The sequence below is a fragment of the Empidonax traillii genome, unplaced genomic scaffold, assembly GCF_003031625.1.
Source record: "Empidonax traillii isolate 1590-97213 ecotype Southwest subspecies unplaced genomic scaffold, ASM303162v1 scaffold135:size1941959, whole genome shotgun sequence".
NCBI lineage: Eukaryota > Metazoa > Chordata > Aves > Passeriformes > Tyrannidae > Empidonax > Empidonax traillii.
This window is the reverse complement of record NW_020955328.1, coordinates 107,024-130,924: the sequence shown is the minus strand read 5'-3', so window position 1 is coordinate 130,924 and position 23,901 is coordinate 107,024. Positions and strand designations below refer to the sequence as shown.

General features: G+C 39.7%; 1 protein-coding gene across 4 annotated transcripts in view; it reads left to right on the top strand.

Annotated features, from left to right (window-relative positions):
- Positions 1-23,901, top strand: part of PITPNM3 (PITPNM family member 3) — a 63,216-nt gene that overhangs the window by 2,012 nt on the left and 37,303 nt on the right. For all 4 annotated transcript variants that reach the window (XM_027883829.1, XM_027883827.1, XM_027883828.1 and 1 more), the window contains exons 2-3: positions 6,566-6,661; positions 14,872-14,979. In XM_027883829.1, the coding sequence (XP_027739630.1) occupies positions 6,566-6,661; positions 14,872-14,979 (204 nt within the window). The remainder of the gene's footprint in view (positions 1-6,565; positions 6,662-14,871; positions 14,980-23,901) is intronic.

Below are 23,901 nucleotides of genomic sequence, written 5' to 3'. Positions count from 1 at the left end.
GGGGGGGGGGGGAAGGGGGAGGGAATATTTGCTCTTTATCTCCTACTTCAGTTTTAACAGACCATAGTGACTCAAAAATGCTACATCCTCCTCAGAAAGCCAGAATCTCTGCACTATGAAAATAGAGTCTTTCAGATGTGATGCAGGCAGTCCACCTACATTTTCCCATTGCAGGAAAAGGTTAGAGAATATTCATATCTTCTCTGGTTTTGGGGAGTCAGTTTGGAGGAGGTGATGATACTGCTGAGAGGGAGAGTGAAGTTAATTTCTGCTGAGAGGGAGCTGGCATCTGAAACATCAAGAAACAGCTCTGTGAGATGTACCACATTTACAGGAAAGCTCTGTCTAGGATTTTGAGCCTGAACAGCCATGTTAAAGCTCTTCTCTCTCTCCCTCCACCTCACTAGTAATCCCAGAGAGTGCAAGACTGGAAATTTCACTGGTACCTTAAAATAGGGGCCTAAAGACCTGCGTGGCTTAATTCCTTGATTTGTTTTCTTTACTTAATAGGCAAATACATGCCTGTCCTTACCATCTGCTGCAGAATTGCTAGTGGAATGATGTACAAAGTAGGTAACCCGGGACTTGTCACTGTGGAATTGCTACAAGATGAAAGACATTGAATGAGGAATTGGAGAGAGGAGTTGGTTGTGTTGGACACTTTTGACCACAGTGGTTTCCAGACTGTTCCATCAGTTAGCTCTTTCATTTATTGACAAGGGAACCTGCAATTTGTGTGGACTTTTTTCTGTCTGTAACTATGTCTCTGGCTTTGTCAGCTGTGCTCTCTCACAAGAGAACTTGATATCTTGATTTAACCTTCTCCTTTTCTCTTCCCTGTCCCCCTTAGCCTTGTATGTGCTCTCTCTCTGACCTCCCCCTTGCCTCCCATTGTTATTTTTCTCGCTCTCCACCTTTAGATTCACAGATATGTAGGCCTCCCACTCTGCACCCTCCCCTCAGCCCTTTCTGCTTGCAGTGTGTTTCATTTCAACTTCAGCTGATTTCGCTTAAGTTCCAGTTTCTGCTGCAGATTCATTGCATGAGTTTGGATGAGTTCTGTATGGCCCTGCTATCGGTGATGTCAATGTATGGTCTCTTTTTTGATGCTCTGTGTGCAGGCGAGGGCTTTCTCTGAGCGTACGTAGTACGTTAGTTTTCACTCTGGAATTATTGAAGGAAAGGTCTGCATCTCTGTCTTGCCTGAGCTCCTGAATCTGAGGAGTTCCTCCAGTAGTTAAATTCACTCCTGTAACATACATTTTCAGTTTCACGTTTACAAAAGAACAAATAAAGCATGTAACTAGAATATGCAGTGGGTGATTTTGGCCTCCAATAAGTCTTAACTGCATAGTCACTAGGTAACACTGTGTGGGTAGCTCAGTTAAATCACTTAATGGGTAGGCAGGAAGCATCTGAAACCATCAGAATGGAAAGAAGTATTATTTTACAATAGCAGTCACTGGCAACAGTGAAGGTCGTTTCTTCTACCTAGCATCTTTTTCCAAGTGGAAAAATGACTTGTGTTTTTTAATTTTATTAGGAAAACTGTCCCTGAATTGAAAATGGTCACAGTTCTAAAACAAGTTTTGACCATTGGAAATGTTCTAATCTGTGCAACAGAATCTATTTTTTTTATTATATTTTGTTGAGATTAATTCAATCCTCAGTACTTAACTGGGCAAAAGACTGAGTTTCCAGGAGGTGTGAGAACATTATGTGCTGTTTCATCTCTAACTAGGTTGGTGTGCTGATAGTATTCAGGAGTACTTTTTTTATGATTGCCTATGTCTGGCATGTGCTTATATCTAGGCTTGATTGGCAAATGTTTGTTACCAAGCAAAAGATGCAGGAAAAGGCTAGGCCTACTGCAAAGCTTGAAATGTGTGATAATGTGACAGTGAAGCGAATTGTATTGAATTAGTTTTCCAGTAAAGCCCCCTACTGCAATTGCATCCAATGAAAACTCCTGCTCTTATCCCAAGCTGCTTGAATTGAACCTTCCTGGCAGATCCGGTGTGAGGACACCTGAACGGGCTGGTCTTTGGGACAGCCTGTCATACTGGTGATGCTACCAGTGCACTAGAGGCTGGTATGATGGCATTTGGATCAGCCTGCTTGCTTTCTGCTTGTTCTGTTTGCCTGACAAAGTAACCACTGATCCATGCATCGGTAAATAGAAGAGGGACATGCTGGAGTGACTCTTACATTGATGCTTCTGGACTGAGCTTACTGTGCTGCTACTCTGCCCTCACAAATATGCTACAGGAATGAAGTCATTGCCCTTTTGTTCATTTCCATTTCACAGTGTTTGTGCTGGTCCTACTGGTGAAGTTCTACTGTAAATCTACAGTGATGATTCGAGATGTGGTTTTCTTTTTCAGCTGCAGTCAGTGTTTTTAAAAGATATTTCAAGATGAGGAGAAGGCAGAACCAGAATTTTTGAGTGACAGTGATGAGCTGTTCTCTCTTAGGATGTGTGTGTTTTGGACACTAGGCCTTTTAAAAGGATATAGGAGAATGATTAAATTAGAGTTGGGAGTCACCAATGTTAGCTGTTCAGTTGCCTGAGGAAGACCTTTGTTTTTTAGAGGGCTTTTCAAAGTCTCTTAGGCCTTACTTCACTTTTTACCTGTTTTTCTTCCATTTCCTTAGTCCTAAGAATGTTGGCTACAGACCAGTAGAGTCACTTTAATTCTTCTTGTGTTTCTCTTTTTTTTTTTTTTTTTTTCCTCTTTTAGAATCCCCCTGATAAGCACATGGAGTGAAGTGTGCTCATGCACTGCTTAATTGTCATGTCACTGCCAATATGTACAAAAAAAAGAGGGGCCTTTGGAAAGAATCTGGGTTTATGCCTCTTGACCAGGAGAAGCTAGAGACAATTATTCTCTTATATATACTTTTCAATTGCCGTTGATTTGTTATGGAACTGTGATAAAATTATCTCTGCTGATGTTTGTGGGTGAAAGTAGAATTGGCATTTTTCATGGCTGTTCTGCTCCTTAGGTCTATTTGTGGAACATATCAGAGATTGCACCATCATAGTGGGTGGTTCCTTCTCTGGATGGGCAGCATTAGAAACTCCAGATATGTGAGTGGGAGCTGTTTCTTCTGCTGTTTGCTGGAACTAAACACCAGGGATAAAATTTGTCACTAAACACCAGGGATAAAATTTGCCTTGCATCTGAATTAGGATGACATCCGCAGAGGTGCATCCTGACTTGCCTTCAGCTGGAAGTGTGAGTGTCATATAATAGAATGTGGAATTTTTTAGTTAAGTTACTATTTTGCTGCTTATCACAGGAGGATGCAGCTGATCGTATCTGTGGCTCTCACCCTCCTGGAAGCTATTTTGTACAGGATAAAGGTTTCAGTTGTGATCCTTACCTACACATCTTAGGGGTAAGGAATCAATATCTAACATGGGTAAATTGGCTAATGAACATATTGTAAATCTAAAAACCTTACTTTAACTGATTGTTTTTCAACAACATTCAAAAGTGGCTTTGTATAAATTGCTAATTAATGACAGTTACTGTGAGGTTGGGGTATATTGTGGAGTATGGTGAATCACAAACCCCAATCTAGCATATCCATGATGGATATACTATGGAATAGTATACATGTAGGATTATTGTTTTCTGTAGGTCCTGCAAAAGTTGTCTTCGGGTAGATACAATAGCATCAACCACAGAAAAAAATAAAATGTGAGAAAAATTAGTGCAGGGAAAAACAAGAGAGTGCTTTCCACCATTGCATTTTACTCATGCATCATAGCAGCTCACCTCATGTCACCAGGTCACTGATGCAGCAAAGTACCAGGGAAATTCCAGCTGTTCTTTGTTGAAGAAGAAAAAGCAAGACTTTTTAAACAGAAGAAAATCACTGATTGTAATCATAATTACAATTAATAACAGTTAGTGCTAGCCTAACTAGAGCATGCAGCTTCTGTGCCTGGTGCTGCAGGATGCTCTGCTCCTGTCCTCTCTGCAGTTGTTTCTGTGGCTGTGTGCTCAGGGCCAGCCCCTGCCAGCTCCCTCTCTGACAGGTGACTGCCACAATCTGCAGTTCTGTGCAGAGAGAGCAGTTTAGGTAGGAAACTTCACTTCTGCTTCTTTCGGAAAGGAAGCACCTGTGCATTTCTGTGGGCTCTCCTTCTGCCTCTTGGAAATGTTCCCCTTGTATCCTACTGTCCTTCTGCTGTGCTGCCCCAACAGCCTGTGGGGAACTGCTGTATGTGCTTCTACTGTTGTGACTCTGTCATTAGTGGTTTCGGTTAAAAGTATTTCTTCATGCGGTCCCCTTCTGTCTTCAGAAATTGTGATACTGAACAACTAAAAATTAAATGAAAGTTGCTGCCCTGGGTGCAAAAATTACTGGTATCTGGCTGCTAAGAATCAGCTGACTGATCTGATACAGAGTAAGTTCACTGCCATAGAAGCATCAAGTGTCCTTACCAAGGAGTTTGCCTGCGTTCCCAAGTAGGGCAGGTCTTTTCATTCTCTGAAGAAAAATAATAAAATAAAATATGCAGCAGTTGACACTGTAAATCAAATCAGTGAGTCCAGGCAATGTCAGTGTCTAATGCAATCAAGAAATGTTAATAGAGTCTTCTGAAGGTGGCTAATGCTAATCTACTGGCACAGAGGGAAGCAGACTCTACAGGACCAATGTATTAGGGCAGTGCAATGCAGCCCAGCCAGCAAATCTATGTAGATGTGGAGAGCTGCCTCAGTGAGATCATGCAGATTTGTGCTGTTGACTGTGGATATGCTTATGCTGCTTCTAAATCTAGTAGCATTCCTAGTGCAAATAATAATAAAACTGATGCTTCCAAGGTCTTTTCTCATAGCCAGAATTTATGCCTGGATATTTGTGACACTTTTCCCTGTCTTCCCTTCACACTGTGCACCAAACTCCAAGGTCCCTGGAACCGTGAGCTTGCTTTGGGGGGACAGTACTTTTACTGATTTCCAACCGGGCTAGTGGCAGTTTTCCCCAGGGAATTGCTGTTTGCTTTGGAGTACTTTTGAAGTCTTTACAGCTTTATATTTCTTTCCTTCCTTCCCTCCCCCTGCCCTTCCTTCCCTCCCATCTCATGCTTTTGCAGTTTTGGAATGCCTGCTCTTCCAAGCATTGACGCAATGCAGACTTGTCTTCATTAGAAGTTCAGATTAGTGTTCTTTCTACCACTGTTTTGAAGACTGTAGTGATATGTTTTAGGATAGATATCTGAATGGAGGGACAGCAAGGTCTTGTTTGGTAAGGAATAATTCAGTTTACTGTTTCCTGTCATTAGTAAAAGTTTCCAGAAATCTGTAATAGTAAATGCAGTGGTCGATATGGTTCTGCAGTAGCTGCCAGATACCACTGGACACATTCCTAACACGCAACATACTCTTGTAATGAATACTGACTCCTTAATAACCAATTTTTTTTTACCCTATTTAGATGCTATTAACTGATTTTAATTTTTACTCTCTTCTTGGCCAGCTAAAATCTGCTGCTTCTTACCACTCTTCACTTATATTTCTGATTAATTCAGCTATAGGTGGAATAAATGAAGAACAAAAGGCTGTGGACCTAGTGGCATGTGTTCCACAGAATAGTATAGAAGATGCATCCTCTGCTTGAGTTGCTGTTTTCCTACTGAGAGAAGAAGAATGCTTTTGTGGCCAGGGGCTCTGGATATTAGATTCAGGTCTGATGTCGTCATTTGCAGAAATGAATAGAACCAAGGACACTATGTTGGTGGGTAATGAGTGTCCTTTCTACAGTAGTGTAGTTAGGGGTATGGTGGATTTGATGCCTGGTTCTCCACTGATTGTGGGGAGACTTTGTTGTTAATAGAAGGAATGTATTTCACTACTGCTTTCTAGTGTTGGCTTGCTGTAGATGTAAAGAGAACTCGTATAGTTAGGCAAGTCTGGTTTACTAATTACAAATTAGTTTGAGTATGATAATCTGTTAGGACTATCTACACTGTCATCACTATATCTGTTACTGTACTAATTCTAATGCAGTTTTGCCTTCCTGTCTGCTGTCAAATGGAAGCTTCAAATGAATGCCCCAGGCTCCAGCACAGCAAACCTCTGTGATGAAAACAGCTCAGTGAGTGAGAATTGAGTAGTTTGTCTGCAAATCTGTGAGCTAAATAGGATGACACTTCTTTTAGGAGTGAAATTGAATTTGAATGGAGATACTGCCATGTCCTGGGGAAATGCTGCTTCATGTTTTAGAAACAATATGCAGTTTGAGTGTTGGAATGGAATGGTCAGATGAATTCAATAGGGAAGAATTTACCTTTTGAGGTCACTGCATTAGCTGAAAGCAATAGACTTATCTTTAACAAGAACTTGTTTTAATCACTTTCGTAGGTGGAAGTATTTTTGTGCCATCCTGAAAGCTCTGACTGGTTGACTGTTGAGATTAAAGTATGCGTGATGACCAAAATGTACACAGATTGTGTCATTAATGCATTGTTTTTTTGTTTTGGTTTGGTTTTTTTTTCTGGAGCAGAGGTGAGTGTTCTCTTGGGTTAACGCGAGTCTCTCTGTATTCTCAGCTGGCCCATGCCGGTTTGGTGGTGCCCAGTGGCACATGCAGAGTGTCCTCAGGGACTCCGTGGAGAGCTCCGATGATGAATTCTTCGATGCACGAGGTCAGTGTGCTTTTTTGTCCTCCTCTCCCCATTTTTTTCCTCCAATTTTGCAACAAGTAACTGAGCTCCTTTAGAGGCAAACTGACAGCATTGTCCTCATCAGACAAAAAAACCCATCAGATCTTCTCTCCAGGATTTATAAATGGACCTAAATTTACACCTCACCTAAACAGGTGAGGTGCTGGGGTGCATGAGCAAGCTACCCTGAACTGAGTCTGGTGTCAGAAGCAACAGGACTGCACCAGCACAGACCTAATGGAGTCTCTTTGGTCCAGCTCCTTCCCAGATCAGACCGTGTATGATGTTCCAACTGGAGTTCACAGTTCACTTGTTCACAGTTTCTGATGAAGGCCATGAGTGTCTACGTTACTGATGACCAACTTTTAAGATCAATGGCTTAGGTTTTCCACTCTGTCAAAATTTTCCCTGGAGGGACTGAGACTTCTGCTGGTTCAAGGGGTGCTTGTGGATTTAATCACAGAATATTCTGAGTTATAAAGGATCACAAGGATCATCAAGTCCAACTCTTAAGTGAATGGCCCATATGGGGATCTAACCCATGACCTTGACATTATTAGCAATGTGCTCTGACCAACTGAGGTACCTGCAGCACTCCTGACATCCCCTGTGCGACCGTGAATCTGGACACATTCTTTAACACAAGTTTTGTTCTGAAGTGGGAGAAGAGTTTGTAGATTTTTGTGCATATACATAGGTTCTCACCGTCAGTGGGAGACCAGGGCTCTGGTTTTGGTTCTGTTTTCAGGAACCAAATCTAATGCTTTTCTAATGTGTTTCAATTGCTTTTTCTGAAGAGAATAACCAGCAAGGGAGGATTAATTCTGCTACTACTGTGAAATCCAACTATAGTATCTTTCATAGTGTAGGCTGTTGAGGTCAGACTGAGGTGTCTTTACTGGTAAGTCATCAGTAAAGGTTATGGAATGAACTTTCTGAGTCTCCTTTGCTTTTGTAGCAAACTGCATTCATTAAGTATGGTTTGAGTAGTCTGATTTAGTGGAGTCCCTGCCCATGCCAGGAGATGTTGGACTAGATGATCTATAAAAGACTCTTACAATCCAAACAATTTTATGATTCTATGAAAATGATTCCCCTCCCTAAATGTTTGTTTACACTTCTTTTCTAGTGTAAAGTAAACACAGTCCAAAGTGGGAAAACTCAACTGTCCTATGGGAAACTTAGCTTGGGTTTGGATGTGCTTTTTATTTTGTTTCTTCATTAATACTACATTCAGCAGACATTCTGCTGATGTCTAAGTGCAAAAACATTTGCATAACTAAGATTGTCATTCATTTTCTCCCTCTGGTGATATTTGTGGTGCAGAGAGAAAATCCCCTCCATTCCCAGCATTCTGTTCCTCTTGCATGAGGCCTATTTCTGAGCAAACTAGTTTTATTTTATAGGACCACTTTGGCTTCTGTCTCTTTTCTGTATGCTGATTTGGTGTCTGGAGATGCATGGTGGATTTGCAGATGGCAGTTGGTGTTTTTAAGGCGGTATATGGCACTGAAGGTCTGCTGTCTTGAAGTGAACTTCAGTTTCCAGCATGTTTTAATTTTCTTTGTGGGTGGAACTGTTACGAGAATGGTTGATGACCAAGTCTTGTGTTTTCATGCTGACAGAAGCTTAAGTGAAAATTTAGCATTATATCAGGAGCTTTTTAGTTAATTTAAAAATGCAGAGGGTGGGAGGTAGGCAGTGAAAAGTGGAACAGCTTCTGAGTGGATCAGCTTTGTGCTCTGAGTGGTTTGGAAGCTTGCATCAACTTCACTGATACTGATTTATTTCTGCAAAGCTGAATTTGTAACACTATTTTCCTAAACAAGTTTTTTTTCCAGAGACATAACTAATATTAATCAGATTATTACTGTGTATTATTCAAAGTACAGGTTTGGATCCAGGATGCCTTGACTTCAGTTTATCTGCCAGTGATGGTGTCTATCTGATGGTGAACCACTTATTTTCCAATTTCCTTTCTGCCTACTATAGTTATAAATCTTACGGCAAATTTAAACTTGAAATAGAAACTGCTCAAGTTTTTTATCACTGTCCTCTCCAGTAGACAACCACCTCAGTTAAACCAGGGAAGAAAGCTTTTCAAACTAAAACTGAATTTGAAATCTTGGTACCAAATTTTGGCCTCTCCTAGAACATTGCAACTGTCCGTTGAAATTGGGCAGGTCTAAATGGAGATAGATACTGGAATAATGTTTTTTAAGAAAGTCAAATGATTTGTGTTTGGTTGATCAGATATAGCAAGATAAAACTATTTTATTCAGATAAAACTAGTTTATTCAGGAAGTCTGAAGAAATTATTTAATAGATCCTACTGCCTCTAGAATCTGTGAAATTGATTGTGGAGTTCACATTCTTTCAGAAACATGCTTGTATCATACTGATTTACCAGAGTTAGAAATGAGTACCTGGCTCTACAGGTATGCTACAGCCTCTGTGCAGAAAGAGATGCAGTTGTTCTTTTTTACTTAATCTGAAAGGATGTCCTGTGGTAGTTCCTTCATTTGCTGCCTGTATTAATATGGCATGCATTCGTTTCAGAGCCTTTTTGAAGTCTGACATGAGATATTCCTCAAATACTGTTTTTAATTCCCTGTTTCTGTATAACTAGGCTTACAGTAACTACTCAGTTGGCATAGAGGGTTCTGTATCTGAGAATCAAGAAGCAATCCACATAAAAGTAAAGAAATAAGTGACCAAAAATGGTAAAAAAAATTAAAGGTGTTTTTTTTAAAAATTGTAGGGAGGCTGCGGCACAAAAACCTGACTACATGTTATCTGATGTCACAATGCCAGCTCAGGCTCAGCCTGAAATGAGCTCAGATCTGCTTCTCTGAGCTGGGATTTAGCAACCCATCTCTATTTAAAGAGAGCTTTGAGAGCTCTGAGCTCTGTGTGTGTGCACGCACGGGTCTGTGTTTCAGAAAATACATTGCTGAACACTGATTATTTTCTCCTTAGTCTGAACCAAACAGCTGTCTTATCTGAAACAAGCTTTTAGCACAGGGATGTTCCAGCTGTCTGCACAGAGAGAGGAAAGAAATATGGATGGTATATAAGCTCATTTGTCACTTGTAATCTTTACTGTCAGTGGGCAGGCACACAGACACTGCAGCTGGTACTCAGATGATCCCTCATTATTATGGGAATGTGAATTGTCATAGATACAAAGCTGATGTGGATGTGTAACTGAGATTTTGAGGGAGAGGCTGCGTGTGGCATGTGTCTAGATATGTACTTTATTTGCTTTTTTTAACCGTAAGAATGGTGGCTTGTGTTTTGGAGGCAAACCAAAAATCTCCAGTGTTGTGTCATTTCTCATGAAAATTCATGCCATTGAAATCCATCTCAGTCTGTGGAAATCTCTTTGCACTGAGAGAACCAGTCTCATGCAGACACTGGACTCTTATGTAGGAAGCAGTATTAGGTAGTGGGTAAAAAGCAGATAGAGTGTGGATAGATGGGGTCTCTCTCAGGGCACTGATTTTTTGAGTCATGTACAACTATTAATTTTGTTTTCAGGCTTTCATATTTTCAATTTAAAACTATGAGAAATCTTTTCTGACAGGTGGCTGGAAATTAGAGGGGTATGTAAGAGGAAGCTGTCTATGATGATTGTTATTAAAGTAGCTGGGAGGTGATTTCAGGCTTTTTGTGGCCTCCCACAGAGGAAGCAAATTTAACAGCTGATATTATGTTTCTGATAAGATGCAAATGGTGGTATTACTGTTCACAGGGGACCCTGCCACCACTTTCTGACCTACTTTAAATTTAAATGAACTCTGATTTCAGCAATTATTCTGGATTTAAAGTAGTCTAGCAGATGAGAATCTGACCAATCAGAATCATACCTTTTTCAGAATTTCTTTATCTCTACATTAGGCTTCTGATTTAGGATGTGAAGGTTTGGTTTTTTTTTCTTTCTAAGTGTGTAACTTGCAGATGTGTAGTCAAAAACTCACTGACAGCTTTTTTAAAGATTCGAGGGGTGGCGTGGAATACAGCTTATTCCCCAACTGAGTTTGATCAGTCTGCATAAAAACTTTTGTCATTAGTTTTGCTTTCTTACATTGAGCCTTATGGCACTGTCTTCTCTATTGCTGTGTTCATAGAAAGCTGAAACCAATAAATACATGGTGTATATTTCAATCCAGGCTCTGTGTGTGCTTTCTCAAGATTCTAACACATTAAAAAGGCTGTAGTAGCTCTCTGCTAATTAAGAGCTGTTTTTAATTTGCTTCACCTTCCTCTCCTGAAAATAGATCTAATAGTCTCATTTATTTAATTTTAGAATGCTCTGCTGAGCAACTTGAATATTATTTGGAAATGCTACCAATGAGCTAAAGTGGAAGTTTGGGAGGTCTAAACACTCCTCAGCATATTTGGGCTCTAAGGCAGCTTTGTGTGTAAAATTCTATTGTGCTGACCAAAAAGCCTCTCAAGGTGTGAGGATGCTGACCCTCATTCATTCACTGAAGTACCTAAATTTTAAGAAGAGGCTGTATTGCAAATAGCTTGTGAATGTCTTAATGTCACAATATCTTTTCCTGCCTCAGTTTCTAGTGGGTGTCATTCCCCCGTCTCCCCTGGGTTAAACGTCAGTGGAAGGTGTTTCTGTAAGTATGTTATTTTCCATGTAATTCATTTGTTGCTCTTGCTAAGTGGTTTACCATCACTTTGGAAGAGAGAGACCCAAGCGCTTGATGGTGCTGGTGGTGCTCCTGCATCTGTGGCTTAGAGTAGCTCTTTCCTCTGCTGTTTGTAGTATAATATACCGATGGACTCCAGTCATAGTCTTCCATCACCTTCTCTATTAAAAAACTTCCCAAGAGACAAATACAGGTATTAAAGTTTTCAGATATTTCTCTGCAAACTTTATGCAACCTCCGTGTTCATAAATCTTTTTTAACTGTTGCATAAAGCAGTTCAGTCGTGTGTTCTTAGTTACATATGGTCAGCTATGCAATTTAAAACCAGTGCCATGACTTTTGTTAGATGGCACGTCATGCTGAAATTGAGTTGTTCGTAGTAGATATTGTCATATCATGACGAGTTTCAATATTTTGATGCTTCCAGAATTTCTTTAAAACACTTTGATCAGTGCAAAGTGCTGTGAGTTTCTCCAGAGTGTCATTACTTCTCCAATGTCTGGTATGTTTCCTGTTTTGTTCAGTGCAGATGGTCATATTGATGTATAGGCAGTAGGTTATTACTGCACCAGATTCTCACAGTGCTTCAGAAATGTGAGGAAATCCTTGGAGTTCATGCATGTTAATTTTGGGGGCAAAAAATCCCTGTGAAATTAAAACCAAAGTTAACATTTGACAAAAGTGACTGCTGTGTTTAGATAGTGAACGATATCTGTTACTGAGTTGTTAATCCTCTAATAACAGACTTTTGGTGAGTGATAATAATATGCAATAAGCTGCTTGTGTAGGTAATAATTAAATGTGTGTTGAAGACATCTAAGCATGAAGAGAATGAGAGATGGTGTTCTGTTCCCAATTGGTATTTAATGGGAATAGGATACCTGAATTGTTTAAGCTGTATTTAAATCTTAAGGCTTAGTGAGTGAAAGAGTTGGAAATAGAAAAGAAAAATAGCTTGTGATGATTTTCCTTCCTATTGCCTTTGTGCTTTTCAATGATCTCCTGCCATGTGCTTGAAACAGCTCTCTTGAGGATTTCAGCACTGTTTCCAAATTCCATGTGAAGCTGGAATTGTAACTTTGAGCACCGGATCATACTTCAAATTTTGTCTAAAAAGAGAATTAAAATGATGATATTTCAGATATTTTAGATGATGTCGTTTCTTTGATGCAAAAAATGTGTTTAGGTTCTGTCTTTGTGAGTATGATCACTTACTGTGCTTGATGGAATATTCTTTTGAATCATTGTTCAATAATGCTTTGAAGGTCAGTTTGATGTCTCCATTTTTGGAGTCAGTGAGGCATGAATTGTAGACTAATTAGAACAAAAACTGCACCTGGAATTTGCTGAACATAGTCCGTATTGAATTTGACACGAATATTTCAATTTTAGGTTACTTTACAGTTAGCTTGCAAAAATACTCTTCAAGTTTTATTTAGATTTCCATTTCTCCATGTCATTGATCACCACAGAGATATCAGCAACTCCCTATCTGTGGCTCATCTTGAGGAAGTTGCAGACTGTGATGAGGTCTCCCCTCAGCCTTCTCTTCTCCAAACTGAACAAACCAAGTGACCTCAATCATTCCTTGTAAATCTTGCCCTCAAGGCCCTTCACCATCTCGGTTGTCCTCCTTTGGACACTTTCTAGTAGTAGCTCTATGTCTTTCATGTATTATGGCACCCAAAACTACACACAGGACTTGGGGTGAGGCCAGTCCAGTGCAGAGCAGAGCAGAGCAGGACAGTCACTGCCCCCCAGGACACTCTTGACCCTTTTGGTTGCCAGGACTCCCTGTTGACTCATATTCAATTTGCGATCAACCCAAACCCCCAGATCTCTTTCTGCAAGGCTCCTCTTCAGCCTCTTGTCCCACAGTTTGTATGCATAACCAGGATTACCCCATCCCAGGTGCAGAATCCAGCATTTGTTCGTGTTAAATTTCATACAGCTGGTGATCGCCCGGCTCTCTGTCCTAGAGAACTCAGATGACTCTGTAAGGGCTTGCTACCCATGAGGCAGTCCATACCTCCTCCTAATCTAGTATCATCCCTGCTTTCTCACAAACAGCCTTTCAGGAATAAGTTCTGTAAGCAGAGGAAAAAAAGTTGGTGAGGAACATAACTGGGAAAGGAAAAGGGATCCTAAAACTGATGGGAAGGCTAGAGGTGATCCACAGTCTCCCCTCCGAATGGACATAGAGCCAGGGTCTGGAGTGCACTAGGCACTGGTGTCAGGAACTAAGTACCACTGTATTCCAGATCACATTTAGCATTTTCTGTCCAACTCGGAAAGCTAGCAGAAATGAGAAACAGTCTGACCTCTAATCTTATTTCATCTTTCTGCTAAACAGTAAGACCACCTGGAATGCCTGCCTTGGTAAATGACATAACAGAGAAAGAAAAATAAAAAAGTAAAAGATCTAAATGCTCAGCCATTTTGGAGTCCTATTTCTCTACAAGAGGCAGTTCTTTAGTGTCCTCTTGATACAATTCCTAAGTGCTAAAGCCAGTACTGGACAGATCCTTGCCCCAAAGCCAGCAGTCTCCCACCTGACAGGCTGCCTAGCCTCTTCCCGCTGGGTGAGGCAAGTCCCTTTGGGAGGCACCTGCATGGAGAAGACCAGGAGGGCTTCCTCCTTTGCATTGATGTCGAGGAGCTCAGTGGCCCAATCTCACCTTCCCTCATTTCACAGTCTGCCTTAACAAGTAAAGAATTGTTATTATTTATTTTACTTTTTTTTTTTTCTGTGCACTCACCCTAGGTATAAAGACCATTCTGGGCTGTGTACAGTGCTTTTAGTAAATGTATTCAGAAAGGATTAATACACCCTTCTTTTGAAACAGCTGTTAAATTGAAGCTGTGTAATAGTTTCCTACTGCTTCTAGACCTGTTTGGTTTTGGGTTTGTTTTTTAAGAAAGAGGGCAAATATCTAACTACGGTTTGTGTTTTGTGCTTTCAGCTTTTCCTACCCCACTCCCGGGATGGGATCCCAATAAAAGAGATGGTTCTCTGTGCTGTGGGCTTGGTGTCATTCCATTATGTCTCTGTGTCCCTAGATGGATATGTACAGCTTTGCGTAGCACAGGTGGCTTTGATAAAATGGGAAAAAACATTCTTGAAAAGTCTTAAAATGGTCTGTGTGTCCACTCTGCCCTCTGCGCTGCCTTTTGAACGTTCTTAAAAAATAAAAAAAATAGAAACAAAACCAACCAACCATTCAAACACTCAAAGAGATTATTATAAACTTTGTTTCTAAGTGACTGCTCAAGGTAAGAAAAAAAATTCAGTCCTCTCTTTTCCATTGTTTTCCTGCACACAATATGAAGCATATAGATTTGCTGCAGAGCATATGAGTAGGCAAGAAGCTTTTCTGGAGAGTCCTCCATATGGTACCCTGTTATCTGTTCCCATTAGGGGCTATGCTGAGTGTTTATTTCTGTCTCAATTACTAGTTCTCACCCTGTCTTTTTTTATGTTGTTTGTCACAGCAATTTATTCTGTTCTCCTTTCTTCTCCTACAGAAGAGATGGTGGAAGGGAAAAGTGCCATTCTCATAGGCATGAGCCAGTGGAACTCAAATGACCTTGTTGAACAGATAGAAACAATTGGAAAGCTGGAAGAAAATCAAGGTAATGTTTATCTTGCATTACTTATTTAGAATCAATAAGAAAATCTGACTACTGAAGCAATTAGTTGTCAGATATTACATAAATACTCTACAGAAATGTCATTTTACAGCATTCCATAGTTAAAAGATTTACATAGACATGTAAGTAGCATTTTAGTGCTGAGAAATGAGTTGCAGTGATCTCTTTCAGGTGGAAACTTTGGTGGGCCAGGTAGTATGAATTTATTGGCTTCAGTGGGAAGTCAGTGTTGGACTCAGCTCAACAACTTTGAGATAGATTACAAGACTAAAACTTATTTTTTAATGCATCTTTGTATTCAACCTATGAGAAACTTGTTGTCACTGGGTTATTTTGCTCCTTAAAGTCAGCAAATTGTTTTCTGGAATTTCTGTGAGGACACGTACCTTCAGGTGTATTTACAACCAGTTTTATGTAAATATTTATGTAACTTTGTGCCACTGAAATGAGTAGGAAATGGGCACTGATACACCAGTAAGACTCTGGAACCAGTAAGAATTAGGGCAAAGACCTAAGCAGTCTTAATTGTTACTTTGGCTCCTAAATTGCCTAGTTGTTTGAAGATTAAAATTACCTTGTTGACTTTAGGAAGAAGACCTAGCTTCTCCATCAGTGACATGGGGCTCAGGCATAATGGTACTTGTTAATTAATCTAGCTTTTAAAAGAATTTGATGTACTCGGCCATTTTAGGAGGCTTTTCTTTATGGATTTGCTGCGTGTTGTCAATCCTGAAAATAGCTATGAACAGGTCTATTTTAGTATACAGGTGCATAAAAGTAATACTTACAAACTGAGTTACAAACCTCTTATTATGTATCATAAGAATTCTGTATTTTGATAATATTTAAGTGACAAGTAGACATAATACATTCAGGGTATTTACAGTTGTTAAATAGGTAATTAGGGAAGGAGAAAATTATCAGGTTTGCATTTGCTTTTAGCATGATATCAAGACCTCACTTATGCTGCTGTGTAACTTAATCAGAGATTTAGTGGCAATTTTTAAGATGTGTCATAGATTACCTGTTGTAATCGTGGCATTTTCTCTGCTACAGAGTAGCAAGAAAAATTAATACAGTATTGCATCAGTTATGAGTTAGTCTTCTAAATAACTTGTCAAAACCCATCTATCCTCAAATTCTCTCTGAGATTACTTCTTCCAGAGCTGGCAAAGGTTTAGAGTCCTTTTTTTTTTTTTTTTTTTTTTTTTTTTTTTTTTTTTTTTTTTTTTTTTTTTTTTTTTTTTTTTTTTTTTTTTTTTTTTTCATTTTAGCACCCTTTGCATGAGGGTGATTTTGTTTGGAATTTTTTTCATAGTGCCCTTTATGTTGGGCACTAAGGAGAGAGTTGTAACAGACTGCTTTTAAGAGTTTCTGCTGTTCAGACACAAGGCTTATGAAAGGATCATTGTTTGCTTTATGCAGTTGAATAGCTGCAGAAAAGAGAATGTGAGACCTGGGGTTGCATGGGAAATCTGTGCAGAAACAAATGAAGCAGTCCATTGAGTTACACTGCATTCCTCCTCATACAGAGGGTTTCTGTTTTCATTTAAGCTAATTCTCTGTGATATTTTACAAAAGAATTAATTTTCGTTCATTCTTTTCCTTTGTTTCGGTTCTGTTCACACACACTTGTTAAAAGCTTTGAAACCATCATACCTGACCCAAAGCAGCTGATGAACTGTGCAAAGATGTATCTACATTCTCATGCTGCAAGTGGCTTTTGGGTCACAATCCGTTGTGCTGAGTTGGACTATTCTTAATAGAAACATCAGGCAAGGGCTGAAATTGTTGAGAACTGGGCTAGTACAAGTCTGAGGCAATGTTACATATGCTGTATCTTGTTAAGCCCGAATGGGATTTCATTGTTTCAGCAATGCAGAAGAAAGTGGAGTTCTGGCTGTAGTGTGCACCCACAATTAGAATCTTCACTACTGCACCCCTGCTAAATACATCAGATTTCTAAATAGGCAAGGCAATTACATGTGTTTCCTTCTTTCCTCTGCCACCTTATACTCAGGGATTTGGTCCTGTTAATTAGCTACGCACTGATATATTCCCTGCCCCATACACATGCTCATCTGTCTCTTTATGGAATTATCTGACAAATGCTGATCGGTCATATCACGCAGTTGTTAGTGCAGATAATTGTACCATGCTTTTGTTATAGCTTAACAAGACTTAATAGTGCACTTAGAGCACTGGTTCTTTTTCATGGTTTGATAAATTGATTAATAAAACACATTATTATGACCTCTTTCAACAAGTGAAGATGTATGAGAAGATGGAGTATGCTCTGGGCAGAACCAAATATCCACTGGATTCTTTTTATTCAAGTATTGCTATTGTTACAATGTGAGACAGAGAAGATCCTCAGGAACTTTATAAAGTACAAGTATGTAATTTAATTCGATCATTGATTCTAAGTAAGTATAACTGAGAGCACTTGTTCAGCGCAACCTTTCTTATCAGAGGGAGAAATAAGTCTTCGGGAGAAAACTGGCAGCAGAATGTAAATTTATTGAGTTTCCACTTCGGCAAATAACAAAGAGCAATCAAGCCAAATTAAAAATTTTTACAGCTGCGTCAATTATGTTGATACAGATGCCATCTTTGTTGTAGAACAAAAGCTTTTTTATACATCATAGCCATGCATTTAAATTCACTCCTGGTGCAAAGTATCTGTCCATTACGTTAAGGAAAATTGCATGTACTGAGCAATAGGAAGAAATTCAGCCTGCGGGGTTTCAGTGCTTTGCATATCCTCCAGCTATCTTGAGATCATATCCTTACTTTAAATATATATTTTTAGTGTTTGTCAGGTTGAAGGTGTTGATGGTTTGTTTCTGTACTCCTGACAAAAGCAGCTGGCGTTTTCTGAATTGTGCTGTAGACAAAGCTGCTGTGCATATATTTGTGGAAGCTACATTGCAACTCTGGACCTCTTTTTCTTTTTACCTGATAACAAAATACACAAGCTTTAAGGTTTTTCATGTGCTGAGTTTCTGGTCTGTGGCTGCCTGGTTTTCTGCCTGTCTTCAGTGAACCAAAAACTATTGCTGGACCGCTCCAATTCTTGGCCATTTTACCAGAAATGTTGGGACAAGCTATCTTTCATTACAGTTACTGAATATAATTTCATTACGGTTGTTAAGTTTGCAAAGCTAAGATTTCAGAATTTAGCAAATGCCAAGCCTGAGATCTTAATGCAATCTTTATCAACCTCCTTTGTCTATTTGCCCCAACGCACTGGTTTTAATTACTCAGTAGTGCAATAGGAATGGATTGTATATGTCATGGGTTTGCTTACTGTCCTTGACATGTGTAGAAAGAGAGGTTTTGTCTGTAGCGATGGAGAAGTCCTGAATGAAAGTTTGTCTGGCAGTAAATAGAAAGTACTTGTGCATCTTTCTTGTCTGTGAAGAGCTTTTTCCTATGAAAGCTTCCCTTAGAAATTTAGAGAGATGTGAAGATGATCTTCAGAAGAATAGATGTATGTATGAGTAGGAAGGTTGGAATGGTTTTAGATTAGGTATTAATATCACAGTAGCAAGATTTTTGCAGTAATATGAATTTGTGGGGTAGTTGAGGGAAAATAGATAATTGGCGTGGTTTTGTTTGGTTGTTATTTCTTCTAAGGAAAAGAAATATGCGTCTTTGTGACAGAATTAGATAATATCTGAAAATTGATGTATGCAATTTCTTAATATTTTTGACTGTATATTCTTGCTCAGCTTGTGGTTCTCAGGAGTACATAAATTCTGTCTTTCACCAGAAGGTGTACTTAATCGTAGAATGATTAGGATTGGAAGGGACCTTAAAGCCCATCTAGTTCCAACCTCTGCCATGGGCAGGGACATCTTCCACTATCCCAGGTTGCTCCAAAACCCATCTAACCTGGCCTTGAACACTTCCAGAGATAGCAGCCACAGCTTCTCTGGGCAACCTGTACCAGGGCCTCACCACCCTCACAGGGAAGAATTTCTTCCTAATGTCCAAACTAAACCTACTCTCTTTCAGTTTAAAGCTATTCCCTCTTGTCCCACCACTACGTGCCCACTGACCTGCTGAGTAGCAAAATCAAGCAGGCTATTATCCAGAGTATTCAAACAAGAGCTTCCAAGACTGAGTGGTATACCAGCTTCTACAGGGCCAGTTGGTCCATTGTGAGAGCTGAAAACTCTGCCAAAGGGATGGGTGGTAGCAACCTCCATTGCCCTCAACTGGTTGAAGGGGATTTGGTTTCAGGTCCTGAATTCTGAAATAACCACTATAAATTCATCTGGGATATTTACAGATTTGCTGGTCTATCCTGATTCATTGTTCCACCCTTTGCTATGCCAAGTTCATTTGTATCTTAAAGACAACTCTATTTTTGGTTCCAGTAAGCTGCTCTATCACTCCTCAGCAGCACAGGGGAGAAAATACAATGAAAAGTTTAACAGGTTGAGGTAAGGGCATGGAGGTTACTTACCAATTACAGTCACAGGCAAAAGAGACTCAACTTGGGGAAATTTAACTTAATTTATTGCCTATTAATTGTAACAGAGTAGGGTAGTGAGAAGTAAAACAAAACTAAAACCACTTTCCATCGACTCTTCTTCCCAGGCTCAACTTAAATTCCAGCTCTTGTACCTCCTCCCTTTCTCTGAGCGATGCAAAGGGATGGGGAGCAGGGGTTCCAGTCAGGTTTTAACATTTTTTCTCTGCTGCCCCTTTTTCCTTGTGCTTTTCCCCTGCTCCAGCCTCAGGTCCCTTCCATGGGGTACGGTCCTTCATAAACCTTTCCAGTGTGGGTCCCTCTCGCATCAAAAACTGTTCCAGCAAGAGTTCCCCACAGAGTCCCAAGTCCTGCCAGAAGGCCTGGCTCCTGTCCATGGGACCCAGGTCCTACCAGGAGCCTGCTCTGGTGTGGGGCTCCTTCATGGGCTGCAGATGGATCTCTGCTCCACTGTAGACCCCCATGGGCTGCAGGGACACAGCTGCCTCACTATGGTCTGTCTTGCATGGGCTTCCAGGGAGTCTCAGCTGTGCCACCTGGAGCATGTCCTCCCCCTCCTTCTTCACTGACTTTTGGGCCTTCAGGGTTGTTTCTCTGCCTTTTCTTCATGCTTTGTCACTGTAAAGGATGGAGATTCTTCTTGGCCCTCCTTTTGTTGCTGTTGTATTTGTAGAAAGCATTTTGTGTTGTCCTTTACAGCAGTTGCCAAACTAAGTTCTAGTTGGGCTTTGGCCCTTCCAGTTTTCTCCCTGCATAACCTCACAACAGCCTTGTAGTGCTCCCAAGTTGCTTGCCCCTTCTTCCACAGGTGATGTGCTCTGCTTTTTGCCCTAAGTTCAAGCCAAAGTACTCTGATCAGCCGGGCTGGTTGTCTTCCCTGCCAGCATGGCCTGCCTTTTCCAAAATATAAACGTTATGAAAATCACACATGCACACACAAAAAAAGTGAAGCAGGCAACTCCCCAGTGAATCTTGACTGTTTCTTTGTTTTGAAACTTAATTTGTTAAACAAAAAGAGGAGGTATATGATATTTTAGTAGAAAATAATGTAAACAAGCACGCAAACAAATAACAATGTAATTTCTGTAATACACCTTGCCACAAATGATGACAGTTGAGGTAATACACACTAATTAAATTTTAAGAGCCGTTAGTCATTTTTTCAGCAGTATGCTACTATTTCACTCTGCAAGTTCAGCTATTTGAATTAAATGTTTCATATGAGGATGAATTCTTAGGTAGGCAATTGACAAAATGCAATTTATTTTTTAGTTGTTTAAAACATAACTGACTGTAAAATGTATGTGAAATTCACTTTTCCTGTGCTTCGTATGCCACACATACAGACTGATGGATTGCTTTACTGGTAACCAGCAAAATAGATGGACATGATCAGCTTTCACAACTGGAAACTTTCGTATGAGGTGAGTGAAAGGCCTTTCTTGGTCCCATTGCACAAGACTAGGTTACACAGATCTTTTCATTTTTTTAATCAATTGATTGTCTGTGTAGAAAATAGCACTAACAGTAACATTACTTTCTTTCTGGGATTCATTTGAGTTATTGATTTAGATTAAACTTTTACTCTTCACATCTACCACGTTACAAGATAGGGGTTTGGAGCTGGGAGGTGCTACTGATGGGCAAGTTGTGTTGGAAATCTGCAGTTCCTGCTCTTTCTGTACCTCCTAGGACTGAGCTATTCAATTTCTACTTTTTTTTTTTTTTAAATGAAAAATTTTGTGTTACACAGTAGACCATAAAATGCTGTTGAATTTGTGGCATGCACTATGACTCCCCACCATTCCAGCTATTCTTTGTAACTCCCCTTTAAAAATATTTCCTGAGATTTTTAAGTACAGCAAGTGCATAGCTGAGGGATGATTTTTTTTGCTGCATGATATCATATCTTTTGGATCTCATCTTTCCCATATTGTTAAGGGGGAATAAAAGACTGGTTTATATGTGAAGCAACCTGTTTTTAAGAGGTGTCAGGGGCAATTTCCTCTTGATTTCCTCAACTGCTCTGTCTGTTCTCCTGTCATGATATCCACAAGGCACTGAACAGAATTGGAAGAGTAGAATAACATTTTTGATCAAGGTTAAGATTGATATACATCTGTGGAGTAAGCTAACTTATGAAATTATAGAATATCTCAAGTTGAAAGGGATCCGTAAGGATCAAGTCCAACTCCCTGCTCCTCACAGGACTACCTAAAATTAAACCATATGACTACATGGCAGAGGGTTGGAACTCGGTGATCTTCAAGGTCCCTTCCAAACCAACCCGATCCATGATTCTACTGTTCTATAACTACGAGCACCATACAGTTATACTATTATATTTCACACTTAATTTGAAGCAAGCATTACTACAGCATTTTTATGCTTCCAGGAAATGTGCAGCAGACATCCTGTACTTGCAGCACTTTTTGACACCAGTATGTTTTGATTCTTGGCAAAGACTACTGTAAAGAGTTACCCTACTGAATAAACTGGACTTACAGCAGTAAAATGGAGAGCAGAGTCTGTTAAAGTTAATCTTGCTTTAAGTAAACAATAAAGATTGTACAGTGTTTAAATATGTACATAAGGTGCTTGGTTAGGAATAAAGCAGAGCCTGCAGCTCCCTGTGCAACTGTTACATGCACTTATGGCAAGGATAATTCCTAAGGTGCTAGCAATCAACCCTGAGGTAACTGCAGAGTATGGCAGGAATGCAGCTGCTAAGGTAATTTTTTTTAGGAAAGATTGTTTTTTTTCTCGTTCTCTTTCCTCGTATAATTTGTATATTTGCATAATCTCCCTTTACAATAATGTCAGATATGTATATTTCTTTCTCACTTGATTATTTCCTGTATATAAAATAATTCAGTCTAATTCTATGCAAATCTCATTTTGTTGAATTTTGTAACTCTAATGTTAAAAAAAAAAGTTACATTTTTTAATAGATCAAAGGAATACAGAGAAAATATTTCAGATATGCCAATTTGGCTGTGAATTATCATTCTCCACTTAAATGAGAATGGTTAATTTTTTGCATTGCACAGTTTAGACTTTTTGTTAAGATACTTGTCAATTGTAATGTGGATACTAACCCACAGTATCTGAAATTACGAGCTACATTGAGTTGGATCCATTAAACTTCCACAGGAAACCAGTGTTTCTGTGCAAGACGGATGCAGACTGAGGTGTCTTTGAGTTCTTCATCTGGTCTCATTTTTGACTGGCTCACTGATTCAGTCCCCTTTGGTACACTGGCCACGCATCTCAGAGGTTCTCCAATATTTATGCAACGATCAAAACGCTCAATATAATACAAAAACCTCTACACCCTCATGATTGCTAACAGTGAGTTTTACCTCCTACTAGTGGTTCTCCTTCTCTCTCTTTCTCCTCTGAGGGCTTCCTTGCCTAATTTTGTCCACTGTGAATGTTCTGTGTAAACAAACTGCTCTCTTACTTCCCCCCAGCAGCATGTGATTTGCCTCTCCTTGTCATGCCCTCCTGGACTCATATAATTAATTAAAGGGTATTTTTACATCACTAACTGTAGTGTCTATACTGCTGTAAAGTTTACTGCAATAGCATCTGCTGCTTATTAATGTGAGGAATGGCAAACAGAATATTTGGCTTAGTGAATAGTGGAAGGGAAGGATGAAAACTACAGTAGTCATCAGCATTCCAAAACACATCAGATGGCTCATACAGAGAACAGCTTTTACTTCTAGCAGCAGGTTTTAGAGAGAAGCAGTGGATTGGATTTCTGTAAATCATCTCTGCTAGCAGTTTATAGTAGGGCAGCTTTTGCAACTGCCATAATTAAATTTTCTGATGCTGTTTGTTCTAGAATACAGTTCAGACATTATATGCAAAGTGGAGGAAGCTTAAACTAGCTGCTTAAGATATTTTTTTAGCTGAGAGCTGAGTCCTGCTGCAGAGAGCATTGCTTTCCTTGCAGTCCCTCCCTTTTCCTTTTTCACTCTGCATTAAGATCTGGTCCAATGCTGAAATCAGCATGTGTTCTTGCATCAGTTTCTTTGGGCGTAAATTTTCTGTGGCTGCCATTCTCATCCAGAGGGTCATACCATCTGTAGGTATATTGCTTCCTTTTCTCTCTTTTTGTTTTCCCAAGTTTGACATAACTGTGTTCACACCAGTGTTAAATTTGCCATGGCATTAAACAAACAAACAAACAAACAACACAGCATTACCAAAACTGATGTTTCTATTTAGAAGGTAATTTTCACAGTATTCTTGCAAGGCTAAAGCCATATTCTAAAGTGGAGCGTGAACATTGTTTGTCCCAGTAGCATGGTTGTGTTGTTACATGAATTCGGATGATTAGAAGACAGAAAACCATGTGCCATAAAGCCTGTTGGCACTCTTGTAGCCAGTACTGT